Raw genomic sequence first — 13,835 nt, forward strand, 5'->3', positions numbered from 1 at the left:
GGGGTTTCGATAAGGTGTCTGCTATTCCAACCTCAGGAACTAAGCAATCAGGCTGTGCTTGTGACAAAGTCTCCGCGACTAGGGATTCCCTATCCCTCCAGGCTTTCAGCAGATTGACGTGATAGATCTGCTCCGGCTTTCGCCTTCCTGGCTGTCTAACCCTGTAGTTCACCTCACTAATTTTTTTCAATTACTTCGTATGGACCTTGCCATTTGGCCAGAAATTTGCTTTCAACCGTAGGGACTAGCACCAAGACCCTATCCCCCGGGGAAAAAGTACGGGTCTTGGCCCCACGGTTGTACACTCTCTGCTGTGCTAACTGCGCTTGGGTTAAATGTTCCTTTACAATTGGCATTACCTGTGCAATTCTATCTTGCATCAGGGCGACATGCTCAATCACACTCCTGTGAGGAGAACTCTCATTTTACCAAGTTTCCTTGGCGATATCCAGCAGCCCTCTTGGGTGTCTCCCATAGAGCAACTCGAAGGGTGAGAAACCCGTAGAGGATTGGGGTACCTCCCTAATGGCAAACATCAGATAGGGTATTAGACAGTCCCAATTCTTTCCATCTCTATCCACCACCTTCTTTAACATTTGTTTTAGGGTTTTGTTGAATCTTTCAACCAACCCATCTGTTTGGGGGTGATACACAGATGTACGCAATTGTGTCACTTTGTACAACTTGCATAGTTCCTTCATAACCCTGGACATAAAGGGTGTACCTTGGTCCGTAAGCAGTTCCTTACAAATACCCACGCGGCTAAAAACAAGAGATAGCTCTTTGGCTATGGTTTTGGCCGAGGTATTTCAGAGAGGAATTGCTTCCGGATAACGGGTGGCATAGTCCAATATAACCAAAATGTACTGATGCCCCCTGGCGGACTTCATTATCGGACCTACCAAATCCATTGCGATCCTTTCAAAGGGGACCTCAATGATAGGAAGAGGTACCAGCGGGTTACGGAAATGTGGCATAGGTGCCGTCTTCTGACACACAGGGCAGGAGGAACAATACTTTTCTATTTCCTTCATGACCCCAGGCCAATAGAATCTCTGCAGTACCCTCTCTCTGGTTTTCTCTGTCCCCAGATGACCTCCCAGAATGTGTCCATGAGCCAATTCTAACACCAACTTCCTGTAAGGTTTGGGCACTACAAGTTGCTCAATGGTTTCTTCTGTCCTTTGAGCCACTCGATACAGCAGGTCCCTTTCCACAGTGAAGTACGGGTAAGTGCAAGTCTTATCTGGGTTCACTAACTCGCCATCTATTTTCACCACATTTTCCCGTGCCTTTATTAGGGTGGGGTCTTTTAACTGTTCTGTGGCAAAATTTTCCCTGTGAACCTCAAGATCCGAAAACTCCACAGACGGCATGTTTTCATCTGAGGATGTTGGCTCCTCCCCAGTTTCTCGAGTTTCCCCCGCCAATACCGACAAGGGAAATTCAGGAGAGTCCTCACCACTCCCAGAGGAATTCTGGTCATCTTCCTGGTTTATAGGGGCACCAGTGGGGGGCTCAGGACAATCCCAGAGTTCCCAGAATTTTGGAAAATCCCTTCCCACAATAGCATCATGTGGTAAGTGAGACACTAACCCCACCTGATGAGAGAGGTTACCTTTGGGGGTCTCAAAAAACACTGAAGTTACAGGATACTCTCGGGTGTCCCCATGCACACAAATAACAGCCACCCTGTTCTTCCCAGAGACCTCTGTAGTAACTAATTCAGCTTTTATCAATGTTACCAGGCTACCTGAATCTAGCAACACATCAACATGTCTACCATTAATACACATTTTACATAAATGTTTCTCAGGTCCCCGAATGGCAGTGCATGCAACTGTCGCAAACAGCGACTGACGTCTCTCCCTTATAAAGTCACATTGCATAGGCTCATCCACAACGGGGCAATTGGCTGCAATATGTCCCTCTTGCCGGCAGCGGTAGCAAATAATCTTTTTCGCTGTCTCTTGCAGCAGGGGCTTCCTGGGCTGCTCCCGCCAGACCTTAGATAGAACTCCCACCCTCTCACTCTCTCCACCCTCGCCCCTTGGAGTCATCTTACCCGCCACTGGGGATGATCTAGTCTTAGGGGGGAAAGTCCGTGAGTCCCTGGAAGAGGTGGTCAAGTTCTCTGTAGCCAAGTACCTCTCAACCAGATCCACAAGTTTATCTGCATTTTCTGGGTCTCCATGGCTTACCCATTTTTGGATGGCAGTAGGAAGAGCTCTCAGGAAACGATCCATAACCACACGTTCCACAATGTTTGGTGCGGTCAAAATCTCTGGCTGCAGCCACTTCCTGCTCAGGTGAATGAGATCATACATTTGAGACCTGGGAGGTTTTCCAACCTGAAAAGTCCAGTTATGCACACGCTGAGCCCGGACGGCCAGGGTGACACCCAGCCTTGCCAATATTTCTGTTTTTAGTACCACATAGTCTTTTGCTTGGTCAGGCTCTAGGTCATAATAAGCTTTCTGCGATTCCCCAGTTAACAGAGGGGCCACCAGTCCAGCCCATTGCTCCTTAGGCCACTTTTCCCTTTCAGCAGTCCTTTCAAATGTGGTCAAAAACACCTCCGGATCATCCTCTCCAGTCATTTTTGTCAGTAAACGGCTCACACCAAAGGATGCGGTGTTATTGTAACCACTTGCTTCATTGGTCTGCGGACGTTGCTGTATCAATGTCTCTATTTGCTGTTGAAAACTCTGCTCTTGCTTCTGCAACAGGTCTATGAAGCGGGCTTCAGATCGCTGCTGGGCTCGTTGCTGAGCTTCCAAACTCTGCTGGTGAGCCTTCTGCTGATTTTCCAAACTGCTGCAAAGTTGCATTTGTCTGCTGCTGGGCTTGTTGCTGAGCTTCCATACTCTGCTGCAAAGTTGCATTTGTCTGTTGTTGAGCTGCAAGGCTCCTTTGTAAACCCGCATTTGTTTGCTGCTGATTTGCATTGGCTAGAGCCAGCTGTCTCAGTATCTCCTCCATGCTGGCCTTAAAAAAAAACTGCCAAAATTCTCCACCAACTGTGAGGGGTTTGCTCGGTAGCGGGTGTGTGTGACCCCCTGGATGGGTTCACAACACAAAGTCAGGCACAGCAGACAGCGGTGTAGGTTCAAAAAACAAAAGATCCAGTTTATTTACGCTACATGCAGTGATACATATAACAGCCAAACAAAATAAAACAAGAAAATAAATCCTGGTCAGCTTGACCTCTAACTACACACGTAGACTCCCTGTCTAACAACTGGGTGCAGCCTTGTGCTGCCCCAGTCCCTGTCTCTATTGTAGGGTTTTGCCACACAGGCGTTAACTCACCGCACAGAACAGATCTCAGACTCCCCAGTCTATACACACAAAACTGGTTCCAGGATGGAGCATCTCCCTATGCATGCTGGGGTTTTTTGTAGAGGTCTTAATGAGCCCACTTACTTCAGCTGGGCTCATTAACTCTTCCCCTCTAATTGTAAAAGTCTGCATAAAGCCTGAATCTAGGACACACATATTTCCCATCCTGGATACAACCAGGTGATTTTACCTGCGTGCTGCCACAATATATATATATATATTTTTTTTACAGTGGTTTCTTACATAGTTACATAGTTAGTAAGGTTGAATAAAGACACCAGTCCATCCAGTTCAACCTGAGTGTGTGTCTACAATTGCCACTGTACATTGCAGACTCACATCGATCCCTACCCTCAAGGATCCCACAATCCAAGGTCCCCATTCATATACTAGAGCCAATTTTGGACAGAAGCCAATTAACCTACCTGCATGTCTTTGGAGTATAGAGGAAACCAAAGTACCCGGAGGAAACCGACGCAGGCACAGGGAGAACATGCAAACTCCAGGCAGGGAGTGTCGTGGTTGGGTTTCGAACCAGTGACCCTTTTTACTGGTGGTTTTTTTCTAGAGTGATATTTTTTTTTTTATAGAGATATTTTACACTTAGTGGTGTATTGTTTGGGTATAAGGTTACAAAGTATAAAAGTTAGCGTAGTCAGCATATAATCTTTTTTGATTACCAGCTTCTGTTTACATCAAGTGATCGGCTGTCTTTCGGCTATAGCGCGGGCATCAAGTGGTTAAATCAGGGCCACCTATTCGACGCCTGTTTTTCAAAGACTGAATGACCTCACGAGTTGAACTCCACACTGCTATTATTTTGAACACACCCCTTTCAATTAATGATTTAACTACACAAAATCAGCAGCATGCATTTCATGTTGGGTCTGCTGGTTTTCTATTACTCTACTACACCTACTAGTAAATTATTTGCCATGTAGAAATATAATTATACCAAAAACAGTGATTGATCTGGTTAGGTATGTTTGGCTGATATTATTTTGAACACAACTGTATATTTATTAGGTACTTATATAGCGTCGTCAATTTACACAGTGCATCCATTGTATTTCATTTCTATTTTTCAACTGCTTAATATGACCTTATATCCTTAATACAGGTAACAGGGATATGGGCTCCCTAATTAATGGCTTTAAAGAGGAAGTAAACCCTGATGAGTTTACTTCCTCTTTGATTCCCTGCAAAGGTAAAGCATAATGGACTACTATGCACCGCATAGTAGTCCATTATGTGTCACTTACCTGACACAGGAGCCAGCGAAGTCACCGTTGTCCCCTGCAGTCCAGAGCATCCATCTTCTCGGTGGGTCTAGCTGCTCCGCAGCTGTCATTCGACAAAGCCGCGATGACGTTACTCCTGCGCATGCGCACGGGAGCCGCCACTCGCGGCATATCGCCGTTGACAGCGGTGCCTGTCTTCAGGTAAATATCTCCTAAACTGTATAGGTTTAGGAGATATTTCTTGGACCTACAGGTAAGCCTTAATCTAGGCTTACCTGTAGGTCATAGTGGTTTGTAAGGGTTTACAACCACTTTAAACCTTCAACACACCGTGTCACATTTTGTACCCCCGCTTGGCTGCAAACCCCTAAATGATGCAAGCCACTGATTGTTGCCGGCACTTTTCCCACTTTTACAGAATCCTGCGGTGGTCTCCAAATACCAGAAGACTAGAGGGTGAGAAAAATTATTAGAAGCATTGAAATGTATATGCTGATTTATCTTACCTATAACAAAGATCCATGTTAAATGTACTGTATTTAGTATTTTATGCCTTTTAAAATACGTTGTGGAAGATTACATTTATTTTCTTGAATAAATGCATAGGGTATATACCTTTGTACTTACTCTCTATTCTGTACTTTTCCATTTCTTGAACCTCTGCAATGGACTCTCTTAAATCGTCAGTGAACTTCTTTCGATCTTGTGGATTTGGAGCATTAAAGTTAATCAGAACCTTAATGTCAGCTCCTGGGATTGCTGATGTGAGACGAATGCCATTTGGATAGTCTGTAAAAAGGGAAAACAGTTGTGTTAGGAACAACAGATATCAGAAATAACATTTTTGGACTAATGCTTGAAGCTGAATATGATCAGGGATGTTTAGTTTTTTTTTGCATTTAGTGCTTCCCATAACACTTTAAAATCAGCTAATGATTTTCTATTGTGAGTGTGGATGTCCCTAATTCCTGATGTAGAGTCGTCCACACACTTTGGTGACTTTGTTGACTGGTTAAAAGTCCATTAGTAATGCTAAGTGCATCCACATGTGAAACCTCTGCACTCCTGGATGAGCATATAAGAAAATAAATATATATATACAGCAGGGACGTGCAGTCAGGGGAGGCATGAACATAAAAAAAGAATAAATAAAATAAATAAAAAAGATCGACTTTGAGGGTCATAGCTCGGTGACCAGGGGTCACAGAAACCTGTAGTCCTACCCCACCACTGGTTACAATTTGGGGCTTCTATCATCTATGGTTCTGGAGATACAGGGCTCCTTGTGCAGCCTGTCAGATGCTAAATACAGAACAGCCAGTTTAAATGCAAGCTGGCACTCTCTGTTTGCAGCAGACAGAGGATGAGCTCACAACTGCCTCTCCTCACTGTCAGAGGCACTGAGCTCAATGGACAGCTTGGAGTCTTCGACCAATGGTAAAATACCATTGGCCCAAGCTGTCCAATAACAATGCTGCAGTGGAGGCTGGCCTCTCACTGCAGTGTCATAGAAGGGGGCATGTGTGTAAAAGACAAATATTCCCTTCCAGCACAGCCCTCTTAACTAGAATATGTGTATAAGATTTACCCACAATCCCATGTTTTTCTCATACAGTTAGGACTCTTTCACATGGACGATCCGTTCAGGTCCACCTGTCAGTTTTTTAGGCAGGCTTGAACGGATGCTCCATAGAGGTCTATGGAGCGCCGGATGTCAGCTGACATCCGACCCAATCCGAAAAAGTGTGACGGAGGAAAAACCTACGCTCTGAAAGGTCCGTCCCTGCACAGTGTGTAGAGAGGGACCTGTCTTCTTCCTGCTCAGCGGGGATCAATGGAGCGATCCTGGCTGAGCAAGCGGATGTCCACGGGGCGGATCAGCACGGATCCGCCCCGTGTGAAAGAGCCCTTAAGAGGGAGAATGAGAATCTGCTGCTGCTGAAAAGGTACGAGCTAAATCATATATTATTATGCTATATGTTATAAGATAATAATGTATTATTTATCTATTTACTGTGAAATTACTGGTTTGAAGTTATAACTTCAAAATTCAATAATTTGTCCGTTAAGCCACCTGCTTGAGTACAGTTTTTGAAAATATAGTAAATTACCTTAAACATTATATATAAAATAAAAATAAATATATAATAATTATTTGTATATTACTTACTTATGGTAATTAACCCCTTGCCACCCAGGCCAATTCTGACATTTCTCTCCATGTAAAAATCATAATTTTCTTGCTAGAAAATTACTCAGAACCCCCAAACTTTATATATATTGTTTTAGCAGACACCCTAGGGAATAAAATGGTGGTCATTGCAACTGTTCATGTTACACGGTAATTGCGCAGCAATTTTTCAAACGCATTTTTTGTTTTTGTTTCATGAATAAAAAATAAAAAGAAATACTAAAGTTTTTTTTTGCATACTATGAAAGATGATGTTACACTGAGTAAATCGATACCTAACATGTGGCGCTCTAAAATTACGCACACTTGTGGAATGGCGCAAATAATTTAGTACTTAAAAATCTCCATAGGTCCGGGTTATCCCGGCGCCGGTCCCTCCCTATTTTCACTGTATCATACAGAGTAAGGCCCACCGGTATATCTGGGGCACTACTAGACCTAGAATTCCTAAGTCTACTCTGTATCGCCACAAGACGCACAGCGGCCTTGGAATGCCAAACTTTCGCTATTACTATGCGGCTCAGCTGGCTCAAGCTGCACTATACCATGCAAGCTCTGAAATCCCATTATGGGTCAGTCTGGAAGCCATAGATGTCCACCCCATTACGGTCTCTAATCTCCTGTGGCTGTCTCCCACACTGAGAGGCAAAATCACAAATCCCGTCACACAACACACTCTTAAAGTCTGGGACTTGGTTCATAAACCCTTTAAGCTTAAATCTTCGCACACACCCCTGCTCTCTTTCCTGGGTCGCCCACGATTTCACCCGGCCTTCGTTGAGCCAGGCCTGTTCGCTGCCTGGACAGAGGCAGCTCTTGTTCGCATCTGTGACATGGTAAAAAATGGACGCCTTAAACCTTTCCCCGAACTACAAACCCAAGCACGACTTCCTCATAAGGAATGCTTCCTGTACCTACAAATTGCCCACTTTTTACAATCTTTGCCAAAGCCCTCCACAGGCCCAGACCAACTGTCTATATTCGAGAATACTTGTAACTCCGACCCACACACCCCCGGTATTATCTCTCGACTGTATTACCACCTCACATTCCCTTCTGCACCCCTACCACCGTATGCCGCACGATGGGCTACTGACCTCGGTGTGGTTCTGGAGGTTGAAAAGTGGGCTGAGTCTTGGACTGACACCAACAATGCTACCTGGAATGTTGTTGCCTCGGAGGCTAATTTTAAAGTCCTTATGGGATGGTACCTAGTCCCAGCTAGGATTGCCAGATTTGTCTCGGGCTACCCTGCAGCCTGTTTTAGAGGATGGGCTGAGGCTGGTACACACATTCACCTTTGGTGGACGTGTCCAGTGACACAGCGCTTCTGGGCGGCAATATTCCGGATGGCTTCGATACTGTCCCGTGTCACTGTCACACCTGACCCCACGGTGGCGCTGCTCAACCTTACACCAAGCAACTATACCCGTACCCAACTGCGCCTATTCCTCAAAACTAACTACGGCAGCAAAACAAACTATAGCGAGAGGCTGGAAAACTCAGACGCTTAACATAACAGAAGTAAAAAATAGGGTAACCCAGGTCATGATCCACAGTAAAATCGAAGCGACAATTTCAGATCGCTTACCACGACACCGAAAGATGTGGCCACCTTGGGTTGACCAATTCCTGCCTCCTGGCCTAGACCCCGGTCTCCTGGAGCCATGACAGCTCTCCCCGAATGGAAATACCTCGACACCAGCTGACCTGGGCGCGTGTGAGCCTGCCGACCACTCCCCCACAACCCCCTCACCCTTTTCTGCTCTCTTCTCTCTGCTTTTCTTTTCCACACCTCTGGATCTAAGTCCCATCCCCTTCTCTTCCCCCTTTTTACTTTTTTACTTTTAAAACATAGATTCATACAGTACTTGATTTTTCATGGTGGCTGAATTTTATTGTATTGGAAGTAACCCTAACTTCCAACTATTGCGCAATCGGGGCTTCCGGCCCTATACACCCATCCTGTTGTCACTATATTCTTGCCTAGACTTCTTTGATAGGAGTCCCGCTTATAAGGTCCGATATCTAGACTCGATATTGTTACTTTATGTTGACTGAAGCTCCTTAATGTTGCAAACGCTACATTTATTACTCTGTTGCATTGTACTGTATACTTCTTGTGATAAACACCAATAAAATCTTTGAACAGAAAAATCTCCATAGGTGACGCTTTAAAAATGTATACAGGTTACATTGTTTACAGGTTACAGAAGAGGTACAGTGCTAGAATTAATGTTATCACTCTAACGTTTGCGGCGTATGTAACCTGTGTGAATCTGGCTCCGATACTAGCCAGGGCCTCACGAGCCACTGACCTCACCGCACGTCCCTGATATACAGTGTATTAATTTTTTCTTCTCAGGAAAAGGTAAAAAAAAAAAAAAAAAAAAAAGTAGGAAGCGTTGTGCTCGTTTTTTTTTTTTTTTATAGTGCTGCCTCCAGGGGTGATTCCACCTCTGGGTGTTATTTTCCATCATGAATAGAAGCTGATCACTTGGAAAGACTTAGTAAATAAGGCTAAGCTGTGTTCATTTCAATTATTCATCAATCATCTGCAAGGAAAAAAAAAATTCTTGCGCATGATTTCATATTGAAAATGGACACACATCTTGCTTAAAAAGGAACATTCACTTTGCAAAGTGAACAATAACTATTCCCTTGTTATTAAATCCACCCCACTGTGCCAAATGCCTGGATCAAGCCTGCAGCAAGCAAAGTCTTAAAAGTCACACTTTTATCCTGCATGCTTGTTCCAAATCAGGTTTACAATGGAAGCTTTGATGCCTACACCTTTAAAAATGAAAGCCAACAATCGCAAATTTCATATCGCTTTCTTTACCGGTCTCATTTAATATAAATATTGTGTAGCTGGTTGCTTTCTTGAATGAAGAAATAACAAGTCTTCTTATCCTTCTCTTTATTCCCCATTTTTTCTACTTATTATTGCTGACAGTTGCCGGGAATGTGAAGGCAGGAGAGATGAATCTGTCTTGTGTAATTCATGAACCTCTTGGCAGCTTATCACATCTGTTTTTGTTCTCTATAGCTAAGAGGTAAGGGAGTGACTGCCTGTTACAGCTTTTCTTTGAGCACCTAAGACATGTGTTAATTCTGCTCACTTCAGAACTATAATGTTAATGTTTTAGCGGATCATCCATACATTATGGGATGCCCATAAATCTGTCATAAATGCCCGAGAGGCAGCAGATGTCATGTTATAGCAGCTTGCTGTGTCATCCCAACTTCAAAATCCCAAAAGAGAAATGTGTGAATTGTGAGGAAAACATTAACTATTCTCCTGTGCAATATGTCAGACTCTGAACAACGTGAAGGCAGAGAATCTAATCTGCTCCATATAAAATGTGGCTTTTCACTTATTTGCATTACATCACAAGGCCAGAATGAATATGTAGTATATTAGCTAGCACTTACTGAAAGACTTGTGGGTCTGGATGACAATGTTAGATGGCCAGAGGTAGAACACAGATGACAGACAGGCCAACAGGTACACAGATAAAGAAACAGAGAAAAAACATTCTTGTGTAAGGCCACAAAAACCCCACAACTTTGTCCCATGTGAATCAACATAAAAAGCCCTAATGAACACTGCTAGTAGATATCAACATCCTTACTTTCTTAGTATTGTTGTAATCCTTTTTGTTCTTTAGAATGACGTCACTGAGCATGCCCAGATCTCCCCTGATTTACGGCACACTCTCCATGTCTTATCTATCTGTTATCAGGACTTCCTACGGCACACAGCACTGAACTCCCAGCAGGCTGCTAATCACTCAGAGCTTCCTTCTACACACCATGTGACCTCACATACAGTGTAAAGCAGGGAATGGGACAGCAGTGCTGCAGTCTTATCAGCTGAAGCTGATAGGACTCACACAGGCAAACACTAGGTAATCAGCACAAGTAAAGACTATGAAATAAACAAGTCAGCTATGAACAGGGAAGCAGGGTTGCCATAGAAACATTGGATTGAGAAGGAGGCTTGGTTAACAGTACAGGAAGTGCTCAATGTAAGGGCGGAAATACACTCCACTGTGGACTCAGAAAACAATACTTAAGATGGAGCTGCCTTACCCCTGGAAACACGTTTTTTAAAGTTTCTTTAAACAGTAAGTAATATGCAATTTGAACTGGATTACAGTGGCTATAGTTTGATAATTACCTATTATAATGGACTAAATGAAAAGATGCATCAGAGTGGGAGAGTTTACTTCCTCTTTAAAGTGTTACTAAACCCACAACAGTAAAATCAGTCTGTATATGCAGTAAACCATGTTTGTTATACTCTCTGTAGAACCTAATGGGGTTAATCCTCTGCATTGTGTAAAAAGGTTGTTTGATCCTGTATGCACAGATCCTCTTCTTCTTGCACTGTCTCCAAAACATGTCTGGATAAGACAGAATTACTGGAGTCAGGCTGCACATGCTCAGTTTGGTGTGTATTGCTAGAGAGTTTTTTTTTTCGGAGAGTGTACAGGGCCAATTAGCACTGTCCAGACAGTGAGTCAGGGGTCCTGCATCCTGATAGGTCAGCCAGTGCAGTATGAAAACTCCTCCTACAAGCTTTAACCAGGCACTGATAGAAGTCACAAGACTGCTATATACTGCTGATGAGAAAAGCTATTTAGCAGTTTATATCTACTAAAATGATTGCATTTCCATATTCTGTGTACTTGGGGAGACCAGATACAGTGAATGCAGGGTCCTGGGTTTAGTAACACTTTAAGGTGGCCATACATGCACTGAATTCATGCTAAATCCAATGCAATTCACTCCGTGGGTGGATAAATACCCAGATCGACAAAAGATAATTTTTCTTTTAACAAAGGAGCTGGGTGGAAAACTGATTAAAGCACTGTTTAGTGGGGCTGGTTGTCAGAATATAACAAAAGAATGAAAAGTACATGTGTATGGCTAGCTTTATTCTTTGCCATTTGTAAATATCTCACTATAAACAACTGTTTCAAATATGCTAATCGCCTGTCTTCCCCCATAATTTAGTATACTTTCAGATTTGTGTACATTGAACTTGCACCTTGCCTATTTGGGGCACAGCAGCTTACATTCACTTTCTCTTCACTCCCCCACTGGTACATTTACCAATGAAAGCAAGGAAGAGAAGCCCTGAGTCGATCCCAGTCATAGCTTACACAGGGCTGAATTGAGGACTCGTTCTTCCAATGCCATGTGACAATGCTGGGTGCCAGAGCTGCCAATTGGCAAGCACCAGCACTGACACATGGGAAGGAGTCAAATACTCCTCATACCTGTAATTTCTCTTCACTTCTGTCAGGAAACAGACCAAAGGGGAGCATATGTATCACTCCGCCTCCTCCCATACAACAGTGCTGGTGCTTGGCACATGGTTGCTCAGGTGCCAGCAAAGTTACATGGGGGTAGGAAGGAGTGTTCAGCCCTGTGTAAGCTCTGAGGTGGATTGACAAGTAGCTTACAAAGGGTTCTTTCTCCTTGCTACCAGCAGGAAAAAGAGCAGTGCGGTGGGAAGGGCAAGGACTGCATTCAAATAATTCCGTTGCTTTTCTTTTGCATTTTGACTTTGCTTTCTTTTCCTATAAGCCCTACTGCATAGAAAATTACAGGAAGGCTAATATAAATATGCAATCAAGTATTTATAGTATCTGAATTAACTTTTTAATGATTGCATAACATACACAGTAATTGGTGTATATTACAGTATATCTGCCTGTAATTAAGGGCCAATTCCCACCAGTAAACTGTGTTTAATGCACAAGTCACATTTCATTCAGTTCTATTCACTGCTGAAACATTGCAATGCAACATGCTGCGCTGAACTTGCAGTACTTTTTTTCAGCACACCACACAACGCAGTGCCGTGACCTGACTCTGTAGAAAACAAGAAACAAAGAGGAAAGGGACACTCATGCTCATCCAAACTAGTCCAGATCGGATGGGTTTGAAAAAAGTGATTTTAACCACCTACCCAATACAACAATCTATTAACACCGTCAGCTGGAGGTTTTAAGCACAATTAATCAAAAAACCCCGGGGTAGTAATCCTCTGAATATACAAGCATATAAGAAAAAAAAATGGGAAAATTCCCAAAAGATATTCTTCAAAGAGGATAGACGGGCTGAAAACGAGATTTCTTTATTGAATATCCACAGTTAATTGCATTTATACATTTTAGAAAAATATAATTATATACACCCACCTCCAACACAGATAATTAAAATTAAGACAAACCAGTAATGAGACACTGGTGGCCACCACAACCAACCATACACAACTCTCATCCATCCCATACACACAAATCTACTCAAAATGTTCTCATAGTTTAAATTTCATTTGATCGTAAAAAAAATTGGTTCAAAAAAAGAAAGAGATTAATATACAGGATGAAAAAATTATAACTCATATCTACTGGCATGTAGTTGCCATCATCCCATCTAATGAGTACAAAAACCTCTATTTGGTGGGATTTTGGAGGCAAAAATAGAAATAAAAAGAAAATTTATAAAAAATATTTCATTTATTTTACAAAATCTTAACATCAATTCATAGAAAATGCATAAAAAAAGAAAAACAATATACAATATAAATCTATTCTAAAAAGAATGAGTTGTGAGAGAATGAATGATACTGTCCGCTTGATGATCCCAAGACCCCCAGAAAACTGGTGGTAGCTGAAGGAGTGGGTCATCCAAGGCGTTTCGATATTTTAAGAAACATAATCTTCTTCAGGGATGAGATATTGTAACATTCTCTATAATAGATTAAACAAAATCCATTACATATATATCAAACATGTTATTCATTCTCTCACAACAATGTCATTCATTCTCTAACGAGTCATTGTTTTTAGAATAGATTTAGATTGTATATGGTTTTTCTTTGTTATGCATTTTCTATGAATTGATGTTAAGATTTTGTAAAATAAATGAAATATTTTTTTATAAATTTTCTTTTTTTCTTATTGTGGTCTCCAAAATCCCACCAAATAGAGGTTTTTGTTGATTTAATATACAGGATGAAAATATTTTTTTACATATATGTAATT

The 13,835-nt window shown here is 42.4% G+C and overlaps 1 protein-coding gene across 15 annotated transcripts in view; it reads right to left on the minus strand.

Annotated features, from left to right (window-relative positions):
- Positions 1–13,835, minus strand: part of IQSEC1 (IQ motif and Sec7 domain ArfGEF 1) — a 1,458,014-nt gene that overhangs the window by 47,795 nt on the left and 1,396,384 nt on the right. For 13 of the 15 annotated variants that reach the window (XM_077452165.1, XM_077452169.1, XM_077452167.1 and 10 more), the window contains one exon: positions 5,199–5,372. In XM_077452165.1, coding sequence (XP_077308291.1) covers positions 5,199–5,372 — 174 coding nt within the window. The remainder of the gene's footprint in view (positions 1–5,198; positions 5,373–13,835) is intronic. The other 2 variants (XM_077452166.1, XM_077452173.1) reach the window with 1 other exon arrangement.

Source organism: Lithobates pipiens, unplaced genomic scaffold, assembly GCF_037356315.1.
Source record: "Lithobates pipiens isolate NorthernLeopardFrog02 unplaced genomic scaffold, aLitPip1_a1.2 Scaffold_23, whole genome shotgun sequence".
In the NCBI taxonomy this organism is placed as follows: domain Eukaryota; kingdom Metazoa; phylum Chordata; class Amphibia; order Anura; family Ranidae; genus Lithobates; species Lithobates pipiens.